General features: G+C 45.2%; 1 protein-coding gene across 1 annotated transcript in view; it reads left to right on the top strand.

The window, feature by feature from the left end:
- EPB41L4B (erythrocyte membrane protein band 4.1 like 4B) overlaps nucleotides 1-16,445 on the top strand; it is a 139,075-nt gene that overhangs the window by 108,920 nt on the left and 13,710 nt on the right. Inside the window, exons 20-23 of the mRNA XM_052644951.1 lie at nucleotides 2,065-2,163; nucleotides 8,373-8,562; nucleotides 10,538-10,615; nucleotides 16,213-16,329. Of these exons, the coding sequence (XP_052500911.1) occupies nucleotides 2,065-2,163; nucleotides 8,373-8,562; nucleotides 10,538-10,615; nucleotides 16,213-16,329 (484 nt within the window). The remainder of the gene's footprint in view (nucleotides 1-2,064; nucleotides 2,164-8,372; nucleotides 8,563-10,537; nucleotides 10,616-16,212; nucleotides 16,330-16,445) is intronic.

Raw genomic sequence — 16,445 nt, 5'->3', positions numbered from 1 at the left:
AGAAACACTACCCTGGGAAATTCTTATACTTGATGCTAAAAATAAAAATGAGTATTTCTCTATGTTATCTTATGATGCCTAGTCCATTTTCTTGGTATAAATTTGTCTTACTCCAGAGACAAATACCCAGCTGTCTCTTGGACTTTTTGAAGCCTTAATTCCTCTCTTCCAACCCTACCCTGCTGCCCATTTCATCAGTTTTCCTATCTTGGTTAATGTCATTGTGTGTGTGCACGTGTGCACAGTCGCTTCAGTCATGTCCGAGTCTTTGCAACTCTATGGACTGTAGCCATCAGACTCCTCAGTCCATGGGATTCTCCAGGCAAGAATATTGGAGTGGATTTCCATTCCCTCCTCCGGGGGATCTTCCTGACCCAGGGATCGAACCCATATCTCCTGCATCCCCTGCATAGCAGGCAGATTTGTTACCAATGAGCCACAAGGGAAGCCCCAAAGTCATTGTTACCTACCTGTTGTTCAGACCTGATGCCTGGGAGTCCTTGACTTTCTCCTATTCATGCCCTCATCTAATTGGTCACCAAGTCCTGCCAATTTGACTTTCATATTATCTCCCATGTCCATCCCCTCCTTATCATGACCCTCTTCCCAACCTACCCCCAGCCCTCACCATTTCCCATCCTGGATAACCACTACTACAGTTTTCTAAGATGCTCCGTCTGGCCTGTCCTCACCAGCATCCTTTGTTGCTCTAAGGGCCTTTCTAAAATGCAAGTCTGACCACTTGCAAGTCATGCCACTCCCTTGCCCAAAACCTTCAGTGACTGCCTTTGCCTTTATATGAACAACTCAGCTTGAGGCACCTCATGCAGGGGCCCCTGGTTTCCCCTCTAGTCACAAGCCCCTGATCTTCCCCTGGAACTTTACCTTGTTGTTCAGTTGCTAAGTTGTGTCTGACTCTTTGTGACCCCGTGGACTAGCACACCAGGCTTCCCTGTCCCTCACTGTCTCCCGGTGCTTGCTTGGATTCATGTCCATTGAATCAGTGATGCTGACTCTACCTTACCCATCAACAGATCTGGGTCTCCACTCTGTCTCCCACCTTGGAAGTCTTCCCTCCATCTGGTTAAGTCTAAACCCCTCCTTGAAGCTTTCCAAACACCACCCATTCCACCCCAGCAGAGTAATGTGCTCCCCTGAGTTCTTCCAGGGACTGCGTTCAGTTGCCTCTGGGGGGCCAGCTTGAGGAAGTCATGAACCTAGAATACGTTGACTCTATTTCATGTTTGCTCATTTATGTTTCTTTAACATTTATTGCCACATACCTATCACCACCAAATTAGGCACTCAGCAGAAGGGAAGATGGAGGCCCAGACGTGTTAACTGACTTACTAGAAGTCTCTTGCTGAGAATCTCAGTTTGTTTTGATGTCCATTGGTCCCAGAAAGTAATTACTGGGTTTTTTTTTAAGTGAAATCACTCAATCATAAAAATGTGTCAAAACTTTTCCTTAAAATCACAGTTAGGAGTAAGCCCATTGGTTAACTGCATTGTTTTCTAATATAAAATTGAAACTTAATTTTTAACATTTTAATCTGGACATAGAATTAAAATGTTTTAGAGTGAGTCCTAAAGGTCTCCTGATGATATATTTTTTATATGAACTACTCTATCATTCTTTATCTATTTAAAAAATGTATTCTGTGTTATGTTTAAAATCACATAGATACAAGATTACTTACTTGGAAGTAAGAATAGGCTATCCACAGGTTTCCCTTTACTCGTTTCACTGGCAAAACCTGGTTATGAACAAAAACCTAATATTGGGAAGGGAGTGTTTTGGGCAGAGAAATTTCATGTGATACCCCAATCATGTTCAGTTCCTGCTTGCTGTATTTTCCTCCTTATCATTTTTTTATTTTGGCTTTTCTGTGGCATTTTTAAATAATTATATGTAATAGGTAGAGTGAAGAGGAGGAAAGAAATGGCTATCTTGACTATCAGTGTTAGTAAGGTATAAATTAACTGAGAAAGCAGTCCCTACTGTCAAAACCAGACCATAAACCTCTTTGTTGGTGTTGTTCTGCTCTTCTGATCTGTCTCTAGAAGTCCTATCCCTATACGTGTGGAAACTACACAACCAGCTATGGAAAAGCCGGAGATCAAGCCTCCCCGAGTGCGGAAGTTAACAAGACAGTACAGCTTGTGAGTTCCATGCTGCAAGTTTTCAACTATAACAACAAAGGCAATGCCAAATGTCCAGTTGTAAATGCTTCTTAGCCCTTCACACCCCTCCCAAAGGACCACCTCAAAAATACAGTCTATTTTCCGATGTAAGTCATAATGGCGCTGGATCTTTGTCCCTGAAAACATGACATGGGTGCCATAGGCATTCTTTATTGACTGCTTTAGACCAAATTACTACAAGATTTAGTGGCTTAACACAGTCTGCAGTTATTTTCTCACAGTTTCTGTGGGTTGGGGTCCAGACATGGCTTAGCTGAGTCTTCTGTTAAGGCTGCCCTCAAGATATTGACAAGGGCTGCAGCCTCATCTGAATGCTCACTCATACAGTGTGGGGCAGAACTCAGTTCCTTGAGGACTGTTGGACTGAGGACATCATTCCTTGCTGGCTTTTGACTGGACGTTGCCTTTAGTTCCTAGACATGTAGACCTCTTCCACTTTCTCTGAGAAAATACACAAGAAGAGCCAGAAAGACTTCTAGAAAGGCAACATCACAGCCTTTTATAACCTAATCTCAGACATGACATTTCATCCCTTTTGCCCTACTCTTCATTAGAAGCAAGTCACCAGATCCAGCCCACACTTAAGGGGAGGAGCTTCCTCAGGGGCGCAGACAGCACAGGAGGAACATGGGGAGTATGTCGAATGCTGGCTCCGTTGTGTCTTAGTGAAGTGGCGGCACTGTCTGTCAAAAGAGCCAAAGCTGATCCCTGAGCAATAGGAAGAGCTCTATTCCTGTAGGAATTTCCCGGTGGCTCAGTGGTAAAGAGTCCACCTGCCAATGAAGGAGACGTGTTCAATCCCTGGTCCGAGAAGATCCTTGGAGAGGGAAATGGCAACCTACTCCAGTATCCTTGCCTGGAGAATCCTGTGGAGCCTGGCATACTATAGTCCATAGAGTCGCAAAGAGTCAGACATGACTTAATAACTGAACAACAACGACAAATTTGTGTAGGAAGAACCACATTCCTGTAGAAGAAGCCCATATTCCTGTAGAAGAAGCCCATATTCCTATAGGAAGAACCACATTCCTGTAGAAGAATCCCATATTCCTGTGGGTGAAGCCATATTCCTGTGGAAGGATCCCTATTTCTGTAGGAGGAGCCATATTCCAAAGTGTGCCAGAACCAGCAGGACCTGTCCAGTTCTGTTGAACTTAACAAGTTTCCTGACTCCCTTGCGCACAGGGACATTCTAGGCACTGTGAGGGAAGAACAAAGTGACTTTGAGAATTCCCATGCAAGGACTTAAATTTATGAGAGGGAAAAACAGATTGTAAATAATTTTAATCCAAAGAGGGCAGGTAAATGCTGCAGTTAAATGTGGTGGTACATTAGTAAAATCGCAATGGTTGTTCCCATTTCTTGACCTCAGCTATGGCCCAGGTATCATGTCTGGATATATAATTGGTCAGAGAGGTGCAAGGGGATCTTTGGGTGCAGTGCAAAGCATGGGCTCTGGAGTTAGAAAGTCTTCTTGTTTACTGTCATAAACTCTTGGGAAAATTACTCTTTGAATCTCTCTGTAATCTGTAAAATGGACAAAGATTTTGTGAGGGTAAACATCAGATAATGTGGGTAAGCCCTAGCAAGGGACCTGGCTGAAGGATGAGTTAGTTCCTGTTGCTTTCTTATTATGCACCTGAAGCCTCTGAAAAGGTCAAGTGTAGGAGGTCCCAAGACTACAATGTAAAGGACAAGGAGCAGACTGCAGCTGCAGTTCTCCAGCCGTCAGCTCTGGCCTGCCACTTGCACCTTGTAAAAAGGAGAAGCGGGGCTATTTCAGGACAGACACATTCTACCTCATTAGCCTTAGTAGAAACTTCTGGACTGTATAGCAGCTGTATTTCCTAGGAAAGTCAACATGAGAAAGCTTCAGATGATTAACATTCCTAATGATCTCTAGGGGACAGATTAACCAATGAAAAATCTGCTTCCCAGAGGATAAAGCTGGCAAGATTAGCCTTTCGTTTTACATTTCAAAATTCAAAATGTTATTATCACCCATTCAGGATATGTAATCATGTTGGAAACAATGACTATTACATAGCCTGGAAGGAAAGAAAATTTAACTAATTCACCAAATTGCCTCTTTTAAGGAAACCCTTTTTGAACCTCTGATTTCTTGTGTATTTCATAAGATACTCCAAAGTATTCTGGTTTGAAAATCAAAGAATGGCACCGTTTTCCCCATTAGTAGTAAATAGCAAAATTAACAGATGGGATGTTCCCAGTTTTGCATTTTCATCCCATAAATAGTTCTTGTACAGTCAACACTAGTTACCACTACTTTACTCATCTCTTCCACTCACAGATATTGATGAAGTTAATAAACACATGGTTAAGGGATGTAGATTGGAAAAATTAAGATTTCTCATTCCCTGAAAAATAATTCTGCATCATTATTTTTGACATGTGGGGAGGTGTGTGCCTTTTTTAGTGGTTACAGTATTCCTAGTTCCTAGGTCCGAATTATATGTGCTTGTTTGGGTTTTAGGCTACTTCATCAAAGCATCATGATATTTAGGTTCTCTGAACAGGTTTTCAAACTGCCACTTTCTAGGATATAAACAAAAATCTCAGCTGTGTTCTTTTCTCGAAATACGACATAGGGAGGAAAAGTGTGACTGCTGTGTTTAGAGTGAAGGAATTAAACTCTGCAAAGAGTTTAAGGCAGGTAAAAGTATATCTTTATATTGAGATCAGCTGGTATGTTTAGAAAATGATGATCTGCTTAGTTTTCCCCCATAAATTGAACTTTACTATTCATTTAGATATAGTGTAGGGACTTTCCTGGCTCTCCAGTGGTTTAGATTTTGCCTTTCTATGCAGGGGGTGTGGATTCGATCCCTAGTAGGGAAGCTAAGATCTCACATGCCTGGCAGCCAGAAAACCAAACATGAAATAGAAGCAATATTGTAACAAATTTTAAAAAGACTTTAAAAATGATCGACATTTAAAAAAAAATCTTTTTTAAAAAAGGTGAAAGTAAACATAGTGTAAAAATCTGAAACTATTCAGGCAAGACAAAAAAATCCAAAGAGAAAATAAACTAATCCCCTAAAATTATACCATCAAAACTAACCAGTGTTCACCTTTATGACTAATACTCTAGACATTTTTCTATGCCTTTCTTTAAAACAGAAAGGAATCATTTCAAAGAAAAGAATCATACCATATGTAAAACTTTGCTTACTAAAATGTTTCATGAAATGACTTTAGATACCATGTGTTCATCATACATCACATTGATAACATAAGCTATCTGGCATGGCCCAAGACCTTAGGTATGCTAAGCCACTTATTCAGCAGGATATCCCAAGGGTCCAGGGGTTCTCTCAGGAGCTTGTCAGTGACCAGTGTTTCCTTTGGAATGTACAGGGTTCAGGCAACTGGGTCTCACTGGTTTACTTCCTGCACAGGCAGGAATCTGGTTGGCAGCAGGCAATAGGGAACCTGTCCTAATTTCTGTAAGTTTGAGAAAATACTGTCCATGCCTAGAGTGGACGATTGATGGTGCTTCTCTTTGCCAGGATGATCAGATCAGAAAGGCTTCCAGCCTTGGCATACCTTGTGAGAAGTCAAGCCTTCCCCATAAATTCAGGCTCTGGAGATGAGCCCCGGATGCCAGCCCAGACTTCTCCTCCCTCATGGTGACTTCCTGTCCAGTGTCCTTTCCATCATGGGTCATCCCGTTTGATCAAAGAGGGTCTAAAATCAGAAATACTTGGCCCCAAGACAATTGTGCCAAACTCCTCCTTTATAACCAGTTTATCACCAAAGGGACAGTTCCTGTTAGACCATAAGAGGAGTCTTTCATTCAAAACAGTAGGTTTCTACAGCTCTTATATTTACCCTTCTATGGGAGGCTACTCAGAATAACATCCCTTGGTTTGGTGGTTCTCAAAATGTTAAACATAGAACTACTATACAACTCACCAATTCCCCTCCTAGGTAGAATTCCAGTCCAAAAGAGTTGAAAGCAGAGATTCAAACAGATGTTTGCACACCACGTTCATAACAATAGCTAAATGGCAGAAACAACCCAAGTATCCATCAACAGATGAAGGGATAAACAAAATATAATCTATCTATACAATGGAATATTATTCAACCATAAAAAGGAATGGAACTTTGACTTATGCTACAACATGGATAGATCTTGAAAACATTATAGTAAAAAAAAAAAAATAACCCAGATACAGAGAAGTATTTACTATATAATTTCATTTATATGAGGTACCTAGAGTAGTCACATTCATTCAGACAGAAAACCATGTTGAGGAGAGGTGTAAAATTTCCCCTTTTCCCTTTCTGAGTTCTTGTGGCCAGACTAATAATAAAATAAGACAGGTTATTAGGAGAACAGGAAACAAGTTTTAATTCATGCACATGGATATCTCATAGAAATAGCACCTAAGAAGTGGCCAAAGCAGGCAGCTTTTGTACTTTTTAGACAAAGAAATAAAAAATTTGTAAGCAATTGACAGGATAAAGAAACTTAGGTATTGAGTGCTCAATTAGTGAAGAATATAAACAGTTTGGACTTGGGGAAGTAACTTAAAGAAGTAGCAAGGTTTGTTTATATAGACTTCTTGGCCTAAATTCCCTATCTCTGTGATAAAGGGGTCTTTCTGCCTAGGAAATGGCAACGCACTCCAGTACTCTTGCCTGGAAAATACCATGGACGAAGGAGCATAGTAAGCTATAGTCCATGGGGTCGCAAGGAGTCGGACACGACTGAGCAACTTCGCTTTTTTTTCTGCCTACTATAGGGAGTACACCTTTCACATGAGAGATTTATATCCTGCTTTCAGGGAGACAGAGAGAAGGGTCAGAGTGCTGGTGGCCATTTCTTAAGTAACTTAATTCAAAATAATCAATATGACAGACCTTTATACCACATAACAAGCTGAAAGGAGAAAGTCTGTCAGAAATTAAGGAACAACTTTTTGTAATACTTTACGTTATAATTTGACATTATGAAGAGAAGAAGAAAACTTGAGACCCTCAGCAGAATTTCAGTATTCTCTTGGAAGCCAGTACGAACTATATATATACACTTTTCAACCTCTCATGAAATCTTTATTTTCAATTTTCTGCTTATTCCCTTGTCCTCTCCCTAATCATTTTATCACGTGCATCCTAAGATCATTGCTCTTCCACTTCCCATTTTCCAGACTGTACTTGTAAGCACTCTTTGAAGGGGAAGAGAAGCACAAAAATGCAAATATTTCTCTTACAAAACCCTTGACGTCATACTGAAATCCTCACGTGGAAATTTATGTACCTCGGTACCAGTAAGTTTTCTTATCCCCACATAACTGCTATTTTGCAAAGAAACACTGGACACACAAGGTAGGGAGGACAAACTATATTGATAAATATTTATTTCTGATTTAAATCCCAGAAGTCATTACTCTTTCTGACTAAATGCCAAAGGACAAAATTACCCTAAATTGTTTCTAAAATGCAAATTTTCATAGCTAGGATATTATAGTGAATACCTATTTTATTTAATGGTAAAAATATCTCTTATCTGATTCATTAAAAAATCCTGTGGACATTTCCAGAAATAAATTTTCAGTGATGGTGGTAATTCAATCTTTCCTTCAGGGTCTTCAAAAAATGCTATGTAAAAAATGTGTTTAGTTTTTTCTCCATATAGTTTATTAAAATTAAAAACTCTATCCTAATAAAAAAATCAATATGCTACTGTGGCATATTTGGGGGTGGCCCACTCTGAGCCCCAAGAGCAGAACAGACATTATCCGGGACTACAGGGAGGGGACCATGGGGAGATATTGTCTGACGAGTACAGAGTTGCTGTTGGGATGATAGAAAAGTCTAGGGTATAAATAAAGTAATTGTTATCCAACATTGTGAATGTCTAAGCCACTGAATTATATGCTTACAAATGGATAAAATGATAATTATTATGTTATATTTTTATATTAAAATTTGTTTTTCATCCCTTGGCAAGTGACAGAAAATCCACCCCAAATTTGCTTTGGCTAAAGGTCGATATATTGGCTCCCGTAAGCTGGACATCTGGTAGACATCTGGGGAGAACCCCGACCCCCAGCCTAGCTGTCCCAGCCCTCCCCACCTACCTCCACTCCCCACGGCCTGTTTATTATTGTAATGAGCAGAGCTTCATGTGCTTTTAGTAACCGCAGTGATGAAGACGACCTCCCTCCAGACCTGGCCGAGGCAGTGGGAGCGACCACAACTGCACCCGCAGCTACCACCACCGCCACCACCACACAAGCCTCAGTGCCACTGCTGTCCCCCAAAGTCCACAAGATCAGCTCGCCTCAGGGCTCAGAAGGCAAGGGCCAGCTGTCCCCAGGGGCCAAGGTACGGGAGAGGCCCTGAGGAGGAGCTCTTCTTGCTGCAGTGTCTGCGTAAATTCAGTGTGTGGCATCTGTGTGCGTTTGAGCTTTGTGTCATCAACTCTGGGTGCTCCTAAAACAACAGTAACAACCACGTGTTTTTTTTTTAATATAATCTGTCCCTGAAAGATAACCATGTATGAGAGACAAATAGTATCATATAAAAGTATGTGTTCTGTACTTAAAGGGAAATTTAAGAGATTTCTGAGGGCAGGTTTGGTTTTAAAATATCATCCCTACGAACACTATTACTCCACTGTGAAGACAGAAAGTGAGAAATGGCTTTTTACCCACCAAAATGGAAAATCTGGAGAAGAAAAAACCTAGAAGTATCCCCATCTCGTTCCTTATGGGAGATAGCCTGTGTTGATAGTTTGAAATTGGTCAATATTCTATCTGTCGGCTTGAAATTTCAGGAAATTGCCAGTGGTGTGAATGGGCTGACAAAGGTCTTACACAAGACATTTCTCTTGGTTTTCTTTGAGTGATGCTTGGTTGCAGTCACTCTTCAGTGATTGGTCTTGCTCTCCAAGCAAATGCTGGGTCAAATGTTGCTTGGTCCCTGGACCCCACTGAGGAATGCTGTGTGCATGAGGCGGGGGCCCCACAAGGCAAGACCAGAGCCATAGAGTCTATTCTCAGTTGCTCCTTTCAAATACCTATGCTGCTTTAAATGAGCAGTCACTCCATGGACCCTGTTTCTCTGAGCCTCAGTTTCTTCTTCCCAAAAATGGGAGTAAAATCTACTACCCTGCTCAACCCATGAGTCCAGTGGAGATTAAAGTGCTTGTGCAAACAGGATGCCTGAGGCTTCTGCGACTCCAGGGAGCACGATTCCCAGTAACATCAGAGTAACAACAGTCTAGGCACATCCCGCATGCCTCGGGCAGTCTTTCAGGGTCTCCGTTCCTAGGGGTCTCTGGGAATATCTCCATGTTCCTCAACAGAATCCTGGCTGGACCCCCTCAGCCTGTGACTGGCCCAGACTGAGGCTCCCTGCTTTTCTGTAGATCACCTCCTGGGAACTGGAGTCGGGTTCCCCTCCACTATGCCAAGTCCCAGCACTGTTTTGTCCCAAGTGCGGACACAGGGTTCTCTCTACGGTCCCAGGCCGTAGGTAAAACCACGCGAACACATTTGCGAAACAGAAGGGAACTGGGTTGGAGATGCAATCAGCATCCTGTCAGAGGCCACAGGGCTCCCTCTCCTGGCCAGCTCTCTCCTTAGGGCTCTGCTTGCACCAAGTTAATGAGATTTGAGACTTATTTTTTCCCATATAGAGCTTCAAGGCCCCCATGCTGCTGAGACTCCAGGGCAAGACAGAAAAAATTTTTCCAAAAAATGAAAGATCCCACCCTCCCACCAGAAAGCTTTTCTTCACTATTGTGCAGATGAGTTTAGCTTCTTGAGGTCTTGGCCCCCTGGATCCAAGATGGGGTCTTTTCTTTCTCTTTATATATTCAAAGGACTCTTTGAAGTATTTTTCCCCCAAAGGCCAGTCAAAGAGCACTCAGAGCATTTAAGAAAAATTGTTTGCAGCTTCAAAAAAGACAGTCCCCCTCCCTATAACCTGTTTCTACCCATGAAGATGTCAGAAAAACTGGGGTTTGGTCTCAATATTTTGTACCCTGCTAAGCAAGAGAACCGTGAAGTAGGGGTTGGTGTAATAATGAGTTCAGTGCTAGCAAGTGAGGGGAGGAGAGAGGTAGGGAACACCTGTATTTTCTGATGAAATTCCATGGTCAGTCGGGAGCCAGCACTCACTGGGATATTTCTGTTTTCCGATTGTTTTTATTTTTTAATTGGAGGATCATTGCTTTACAATGTTGTGTTGATTTCTGCTGTATAACAACGTGAATCAGCTATATGTATACGTACACCCCCTCTCTCGTGCGCCTCCCTCCCACCCCTAACTGGGATGTTTTTGTCTGCCTCTTTAGAGCCCCTCTAACCGCGGAGGTGCCTTTACCTTGGAGCCGGGGGATCTCCTGATGGATTTCACGGAAGCCACTCCTCTGGTAAACTTTCCGTTTTGCTAAAACCAGAAAAGCCGCAGACCGTAGACATGTCTTGGCAGTGGGACGGATGGACGGAGGTGGGCATCACCGAGGAGAAGGCTCTCCCTCTTGTCCTGCTCACAGCCTGGAGGCTCAGGGTCAGCTTTCTTCCAGGGTTCAGGCGTCAGGAGTCCCTCCACCTCCCAGAGCCCCTAAGGGAGGTCGGTATCCCCTTTCCTCTGAGGGTGGCAACAGGAGCCCCACCCCACCTGTCTGCTGATCCTTGAACATCGTAGGGCTCCTCCACGCCTGAGGCTCGGGTTCTCAGCTTCCTGGGCTGAGCCCCGCATGCCTGCCATGGGGCATCTCTTGCTGTCTCTTCCAACAACATGCTCTGGCCTAAAGCACCAGCTCAGGGCCTCACCTTGGCTTTCCAGGCCCCTTGTGCCTCCCTACCATTCTATATCCTCTGCAGACAGGTCTCTCCTTAGGGATGGGATTCCTGCAGGAGGGAAAGCCACTTGGGGGAGGGAGCACTGCACCAGGAGTCATGCAGATGAGAGCTAGTTCCAGTCTCTGCTCCTCACCTTAAGATCCTGGCCACTGGATAATTGCTGCCCCATCTTCTGTCCAATAAGGATGTCATTGTTTGCCCTGCTTGCCTAAGAGTATGATGAGGATCACACAAGAGAGAGCCCCACATAGAAAGCAACATAAATGTGTATAAGATACTGTTAATATCACTAGGTGACACAGGCAAGATTGAATATAACTTCGGCTGGGCTTAGCCTGATACCCAAGGGTACTGGAGCATAAATCATGGTTGGCAAATTTGGCCTGTGAGTCAAAATATGAGCCAAGTGAAAAACTGTCTCCCAAGAACTGGTCTGTGTGTCTGGCTGTGTGCGAGGCTCTGGGAGCGGATAGGGCAGCTGAAGGCTGGAGGGGCTCTGGTTGATAAAGGGTCAGAAACCATAGGAGAGCCATGTGCAGAATGCTTGGGGAGAAGCCAGGTGGCACGTCATTCAGAACAGGCTAGTTGGATGAGGGTGCCCTGGATGGGAAGGTTTTCTGGGCAGCTTTCAAGAGGGGACGTATGAAGCCAAATGCTGCGCAGGCTTTAGGAATGATCACTGTTCCTGCCTTGGCTGGCACAAGGAAATCACTTGTGATTTCTGCAACTGTGCATCTCATCTGGTGAGCTGGTACTGTCTGAGAGCTTTGAGTCAGCTCCTTCGGATCACGAGCTGAGAACTGACCAAGGGTGATGCCCAGCTCAGGAACCTGCAGAGTTACTTCCTTCCCATGTTCAAGAACATGGAGCTGGTAATTCATGCCCTTCTTGTTAGACAGATTGCCAAGATAGGGTAACCTCCAACAGGGAGCTTACTCCCTGTCCCCAGGACACTCTGCCTATGTCTCTGGGCAGCTCTGACAGAGCTCTGAAATAGGATCCAGGTGCTGCACTGCCCAGCCGTGGGACAAGACACAGCTACTCACTTCACAGCTGACGTCGGCAGGGAGTATCTGTTCTCAAGATGAAGCATCTTTGTCTTGTTTGTGCAAATTTGAGGCACAGGTACATGTTCACAAAGCACATACACACGCTAGGTGTGCTGGAGGGCTGGTATTTCTGGTTTTACTTCAGTTCAGAGTCCTATCTCTGAGAGTGATAAAGGGTCCTAGAGAGGAAGAGGGGCTCCCGCTGCCTGCTTCTACCTTAGTCTGGTCCTCTTACTTCCATCTCCTCCATCTGTTCCTCCCACCATCCCAGAAATAGGAACTGGAGCCCTCTCTGCCCTGTTGCTGGGGTGATGGAGAGGCGTGGCATCTGTATCTCCTAGGATAGCCAAGGAAAGACTAGACTTGGGGTCTGAGACTGGACAAACCTTCTAAAGCCATGTCACTACCCTGGCTCCTTGGGCTAGAGCTGGAAGGACAGGGAGCTGGTGAGAGAGGAGCGGGACAGATTTTCTGAACTTCATTAAACCAAGACACTGTTGGAGCTAGTTTAACCCTTATGACTTTTGACCCTTATGATCCAGTCTCTGCATAGAATGAAGTATGGTCCAAACAGCCGTGAAAAAAAAAAAAATTCAATCTTTAACTGGCATCTCTCAAAATAATGAAAGAAGATTAAATGAACACCTCCCAGTAACACTTCTCAAATCTCTTTTTGCTTCTTTCTTACTTCTCTTGTACCGGGCACTGCCCTAAGGACTTGCAGCCTCAAACTTGCCACAGACACATGCTTTCCAGCTTTCCCCCCTCATTTTCCCAAATCTTCTCTTCTCTCATCTCCGGCTCTTTGGTTGTGTGGCTCAGTTTAGCCATCCAGGTCCTGCAGCCTCTGCAGCTTTATTGTCTGCCCATTCCTGGAATCTGCATCGCAGACTCTTTGCGATCAGATAAGAGTTTCTGCCTGGGAGGGAAGCATGGGGGCGTGGGGATGGGAAGGGAAGAAGGCATGTGAGTACAGACAGCACCCACTCTCCATCTGGCATTCTCATCTGCTGTGCACGGGGGTGTGGGTGTTGGTCGAGTGAGGGGAGGCGAAGGGAGGGCATATGGACACATGAGTCGTGCTGACCTTGGGCTGCATCATCCTGTCTACTCCAGGTCAGTCACACTCGCTTCCCTCCCTAGGTAACAAAGACCATTAACACCCACACCTCCTGCCTCTCTGATGCTTTCTCTTGGGGTCTTGTCCCTCCCTGATCTCCACACTTCAGGTCCACTCACCCAACTGCAGAGCCAGTCAGGATCTGGGTCCCCTCTGGGTCAGGGAACATCAATCAGGGGTTCATGGGTCAGGGAGGAGATGGTTCAGCCAAAGGAAGGCTGTGTAGGGCCCAGAACGGGCCCTGGGTTGGGGATCAGAAGGGTTGGTTTTCCATTTGTCTCAATAACTTAGTTTTTATTCTGACCCTCATTCTAGCAGGAGGGCTAAAGCTTAATCTCAAGTCAAATTGGGTGCCTCTTCCAGTCTCCCTGGGGTTGTGTCCATGTTCATCAGGGCACAGGGGAAGTGAGGGAAGTCTCTTTAGTTTGTGAAGTCACCTGTTGGCTGGTGCATCTGGGACACCCTCTTCTTTGTTCATACCCCGTTGTATGATGGAGATCACAGAGCTTCTGGGATGTGGACCTCTCTGCTAGGGTGCAGGTCCCCTCTGCTCTTTTATTTTATTTTTTGAGGAGGAGTCTTACAGGTACATTTATTCATGCCTGAGGGCAGTGGCATTGCTGCAAGTCACCACAATGTCCCATAACACCGTCAGACAGACATCTCGTGCAAGGAAAGCTGGTTAGTGATAACCATGAGCAGGTGTAGGACTGGAAGCTTCCAAGGCTTTACTTCTTTTATCAATACTCCTGATTTTATAAACGATTAAGCCCACCAATCCCAATCCTACCCACATCTGGTAAACTTGGGTATAGTAGGTCTTCATGGGGATCCAAACATTCTTAATAAGGCTTTGAAGCATCTTGGCACAGGACCAGCAGCTCAGGCAGCGCCAACTCAAAATGCATCAGAAAGGTCAATCCCCTCTGCTCTTTCATCCTTGTCCCCCAGGCTCCATTAGGAAATAAGGGGGCACAGAGCCCCTTTGCTCAGCACTCACTCATGTCTACCCCTCCTCCCTTCCCCTGTGAATTTTCTCACCTATCCTCAAGCTGGCAATCTCTTTTGAAAGCTTACACATTTTAATCATCATTTATCTATACCTAAACCTTTCTATTCCCCTAAAAGTTCAGATTTTGAAACTCAGAAGCCACTCAGAACCTAGCTGTGTGAGTGTAGAAAAGACCCTAGGAGGGAAAGAAATACCAGGAGAAAATATAAATGGTATTTCAGGGTAGTATCCTATTACACGTGTTATCTTATTTCCTGTTCATTTACTACGAGTCAGAAGTGTGGGAACCTCAAGGATGTTCTTTTGTTTAAATCTACTCAGATGCATTTAAAAATCTGAGTTCTAAATCTCCATTTAGAGAGGTCAGAGATGTTTGTGGAATGGACCAACATTTCTTTACCAGTAAATCCGATGCTAGGCAAATAGGTCATCCATTATAATCTTCACTTCAGACTCTGGTGGCCAATACACATTTTGGCCTCAAGGCAGAATGTCCCTGTTTCCTGGTGATTTGTGCCTTAGATAGCATCCTGTGGAGCATGGGATTTGTCCTGAGGACCAGAAGGGGAGATTTTAAGTAGGCTGGTAAAGCTTAACTGCAGGTGACTAATGTGGATGCCCCTGTTTCTGAAAAATGGACTTAGAAACAATAGCCAAGAGGGTCTCGACCCGTGGACTTAGGCTTTGCAAATGTCATTTCTGCCTCTCCCACATCTGAATAATAAAACAAGGCTGTGTTGAAGGCCATTGGGAATATGGCTGTAAAAGCCCCTTGGAGATTGTCTAGGACTGCACTATCTATGGATGGTGTTAGATCCATCTGGAGATGAAAAAGAAGGCTGCAACGTTCTTGATAATTTTTCAGTGAAACTTTCCCAGAGGCTGTCCTTGATCCATCATGGCAGGATCATAGCAATGACTTAAGAAAATGCTCATGTATTTGTTCTCTGGAGTGAATGGTTCTTTCCTAAGACTCACACTAACCCTGTCAGTGACTCTCCTAACATCAGAGCTTTCTCTCCTCACCGTCCTCATCCTCACTAGTACAAGCTGTCGGATCTCTGCTGGGTGCATGGCACTGTTTAGCGCTGGGGCTGGGTAACAGGGACATGGGAACCCACTCCAGGACTCTTGCTTGGGAAATCCCACGGACAGAGGGGCCTGGCGGGCCATAGTCCGTGGGGTCGCAAAAAGAGTCAGACACCACTCAGCAACTAAACAACAACAACAAGACCGGGGAACCCAGGATCCCAAGTGACATGGCGTTTTCTCACAATGCTTGGTACCTTCCAGCTAAGCAGCAAGGCTCCCCTTCCCCCGAGTGCCTAGACGAGACGCCAAGGCCTGGGGCCGTAGATGTGGGAGGGGGAGCATGGCCAGCAAGTCTTCTGAGCACAGATAAAGAGCCGTGACAGATGCAGTCTTGAACTCTGTATTTCTCCTCACTGATGTACCTCTTTCTTGGAGCTCTCTACTCACCTATCCACCGTAATGTGGATCCTTATTTAGCAGAGTGTAGGAGGCCACTGGGCATGGGAGGCCGACGCTTTCAAGCGCGTGGCCATTGCTCATTTTGCCCCCACGGCCGTCTTCATCGATTCCTCTGAGCTCTTTCTGACTTGGCCTGGGCAATGCTTTAGCATCCTCAACAGCATACTGGTCCTGTGCGGTTGGCGCAGGAGATGGCCCCCACCTGCCAGTCCTGGCAAGAGAGTTTTGATGGGTCCTTCTGCCCAGACAGTGGAGCAGACTGAGGAGGGCCGGGGAGGAGGAGAGAAGGCGGAGAGAAGAGGGAAGCGGGAGGGAGCAGAAGTCAGGTGGCCAGAGGCTGGAAGGAGGCTGTGGGTGAGGCTGGCTGGAGAGCAGACTGGAGTTGACAAATCCATCTTGCACTGTGCTGTCTTTCTCTCCTCCCCCTCCCTTATCTCCTCCCCCCCTCTCTCACCACCTCGTCCTCCCCTTCTCTCCTCTCCTCGTGAGCAGGCAGAGCCCGCCAGCGCCCCCCACTGTGCCCACTCTCGCTGTTCTCCTCCACTCTCTCTCCCCATGAAGGAAGAGACCACTGGAGTTTGCATGCACCCTCCAATCAAAACGAGGCTGGTAGGTACCCTGGCAGGGAGAGGGGCCTGGCCAGGAGAGGTGAGGCGGGCAGGAGCACCAGGCGGCAGCCCCAGGGGTGTGCATGAGCACCAGACCCCGGAGGAGCCCGGGCCTCA

This window comes from Budorcas taxicolor, chromosome 8 (assembly GCF_023091745.1).
Source record: "Budorcas taxicolor isolate Tak-1 chromosome 8, Takin1.1, whole genome shotgun sequence".
NCBI classification, from domain to species: Eukaryota; Metazoa; Chordata; class Mammalia; order Artiodactyla; family Bovidae; genus Budorcas; species Budorcas taxicolor.
Note: the sequence above shows the minus strand (reverse complement) of the source record. Positions and strands in the feature narration are given on the sequence as shown.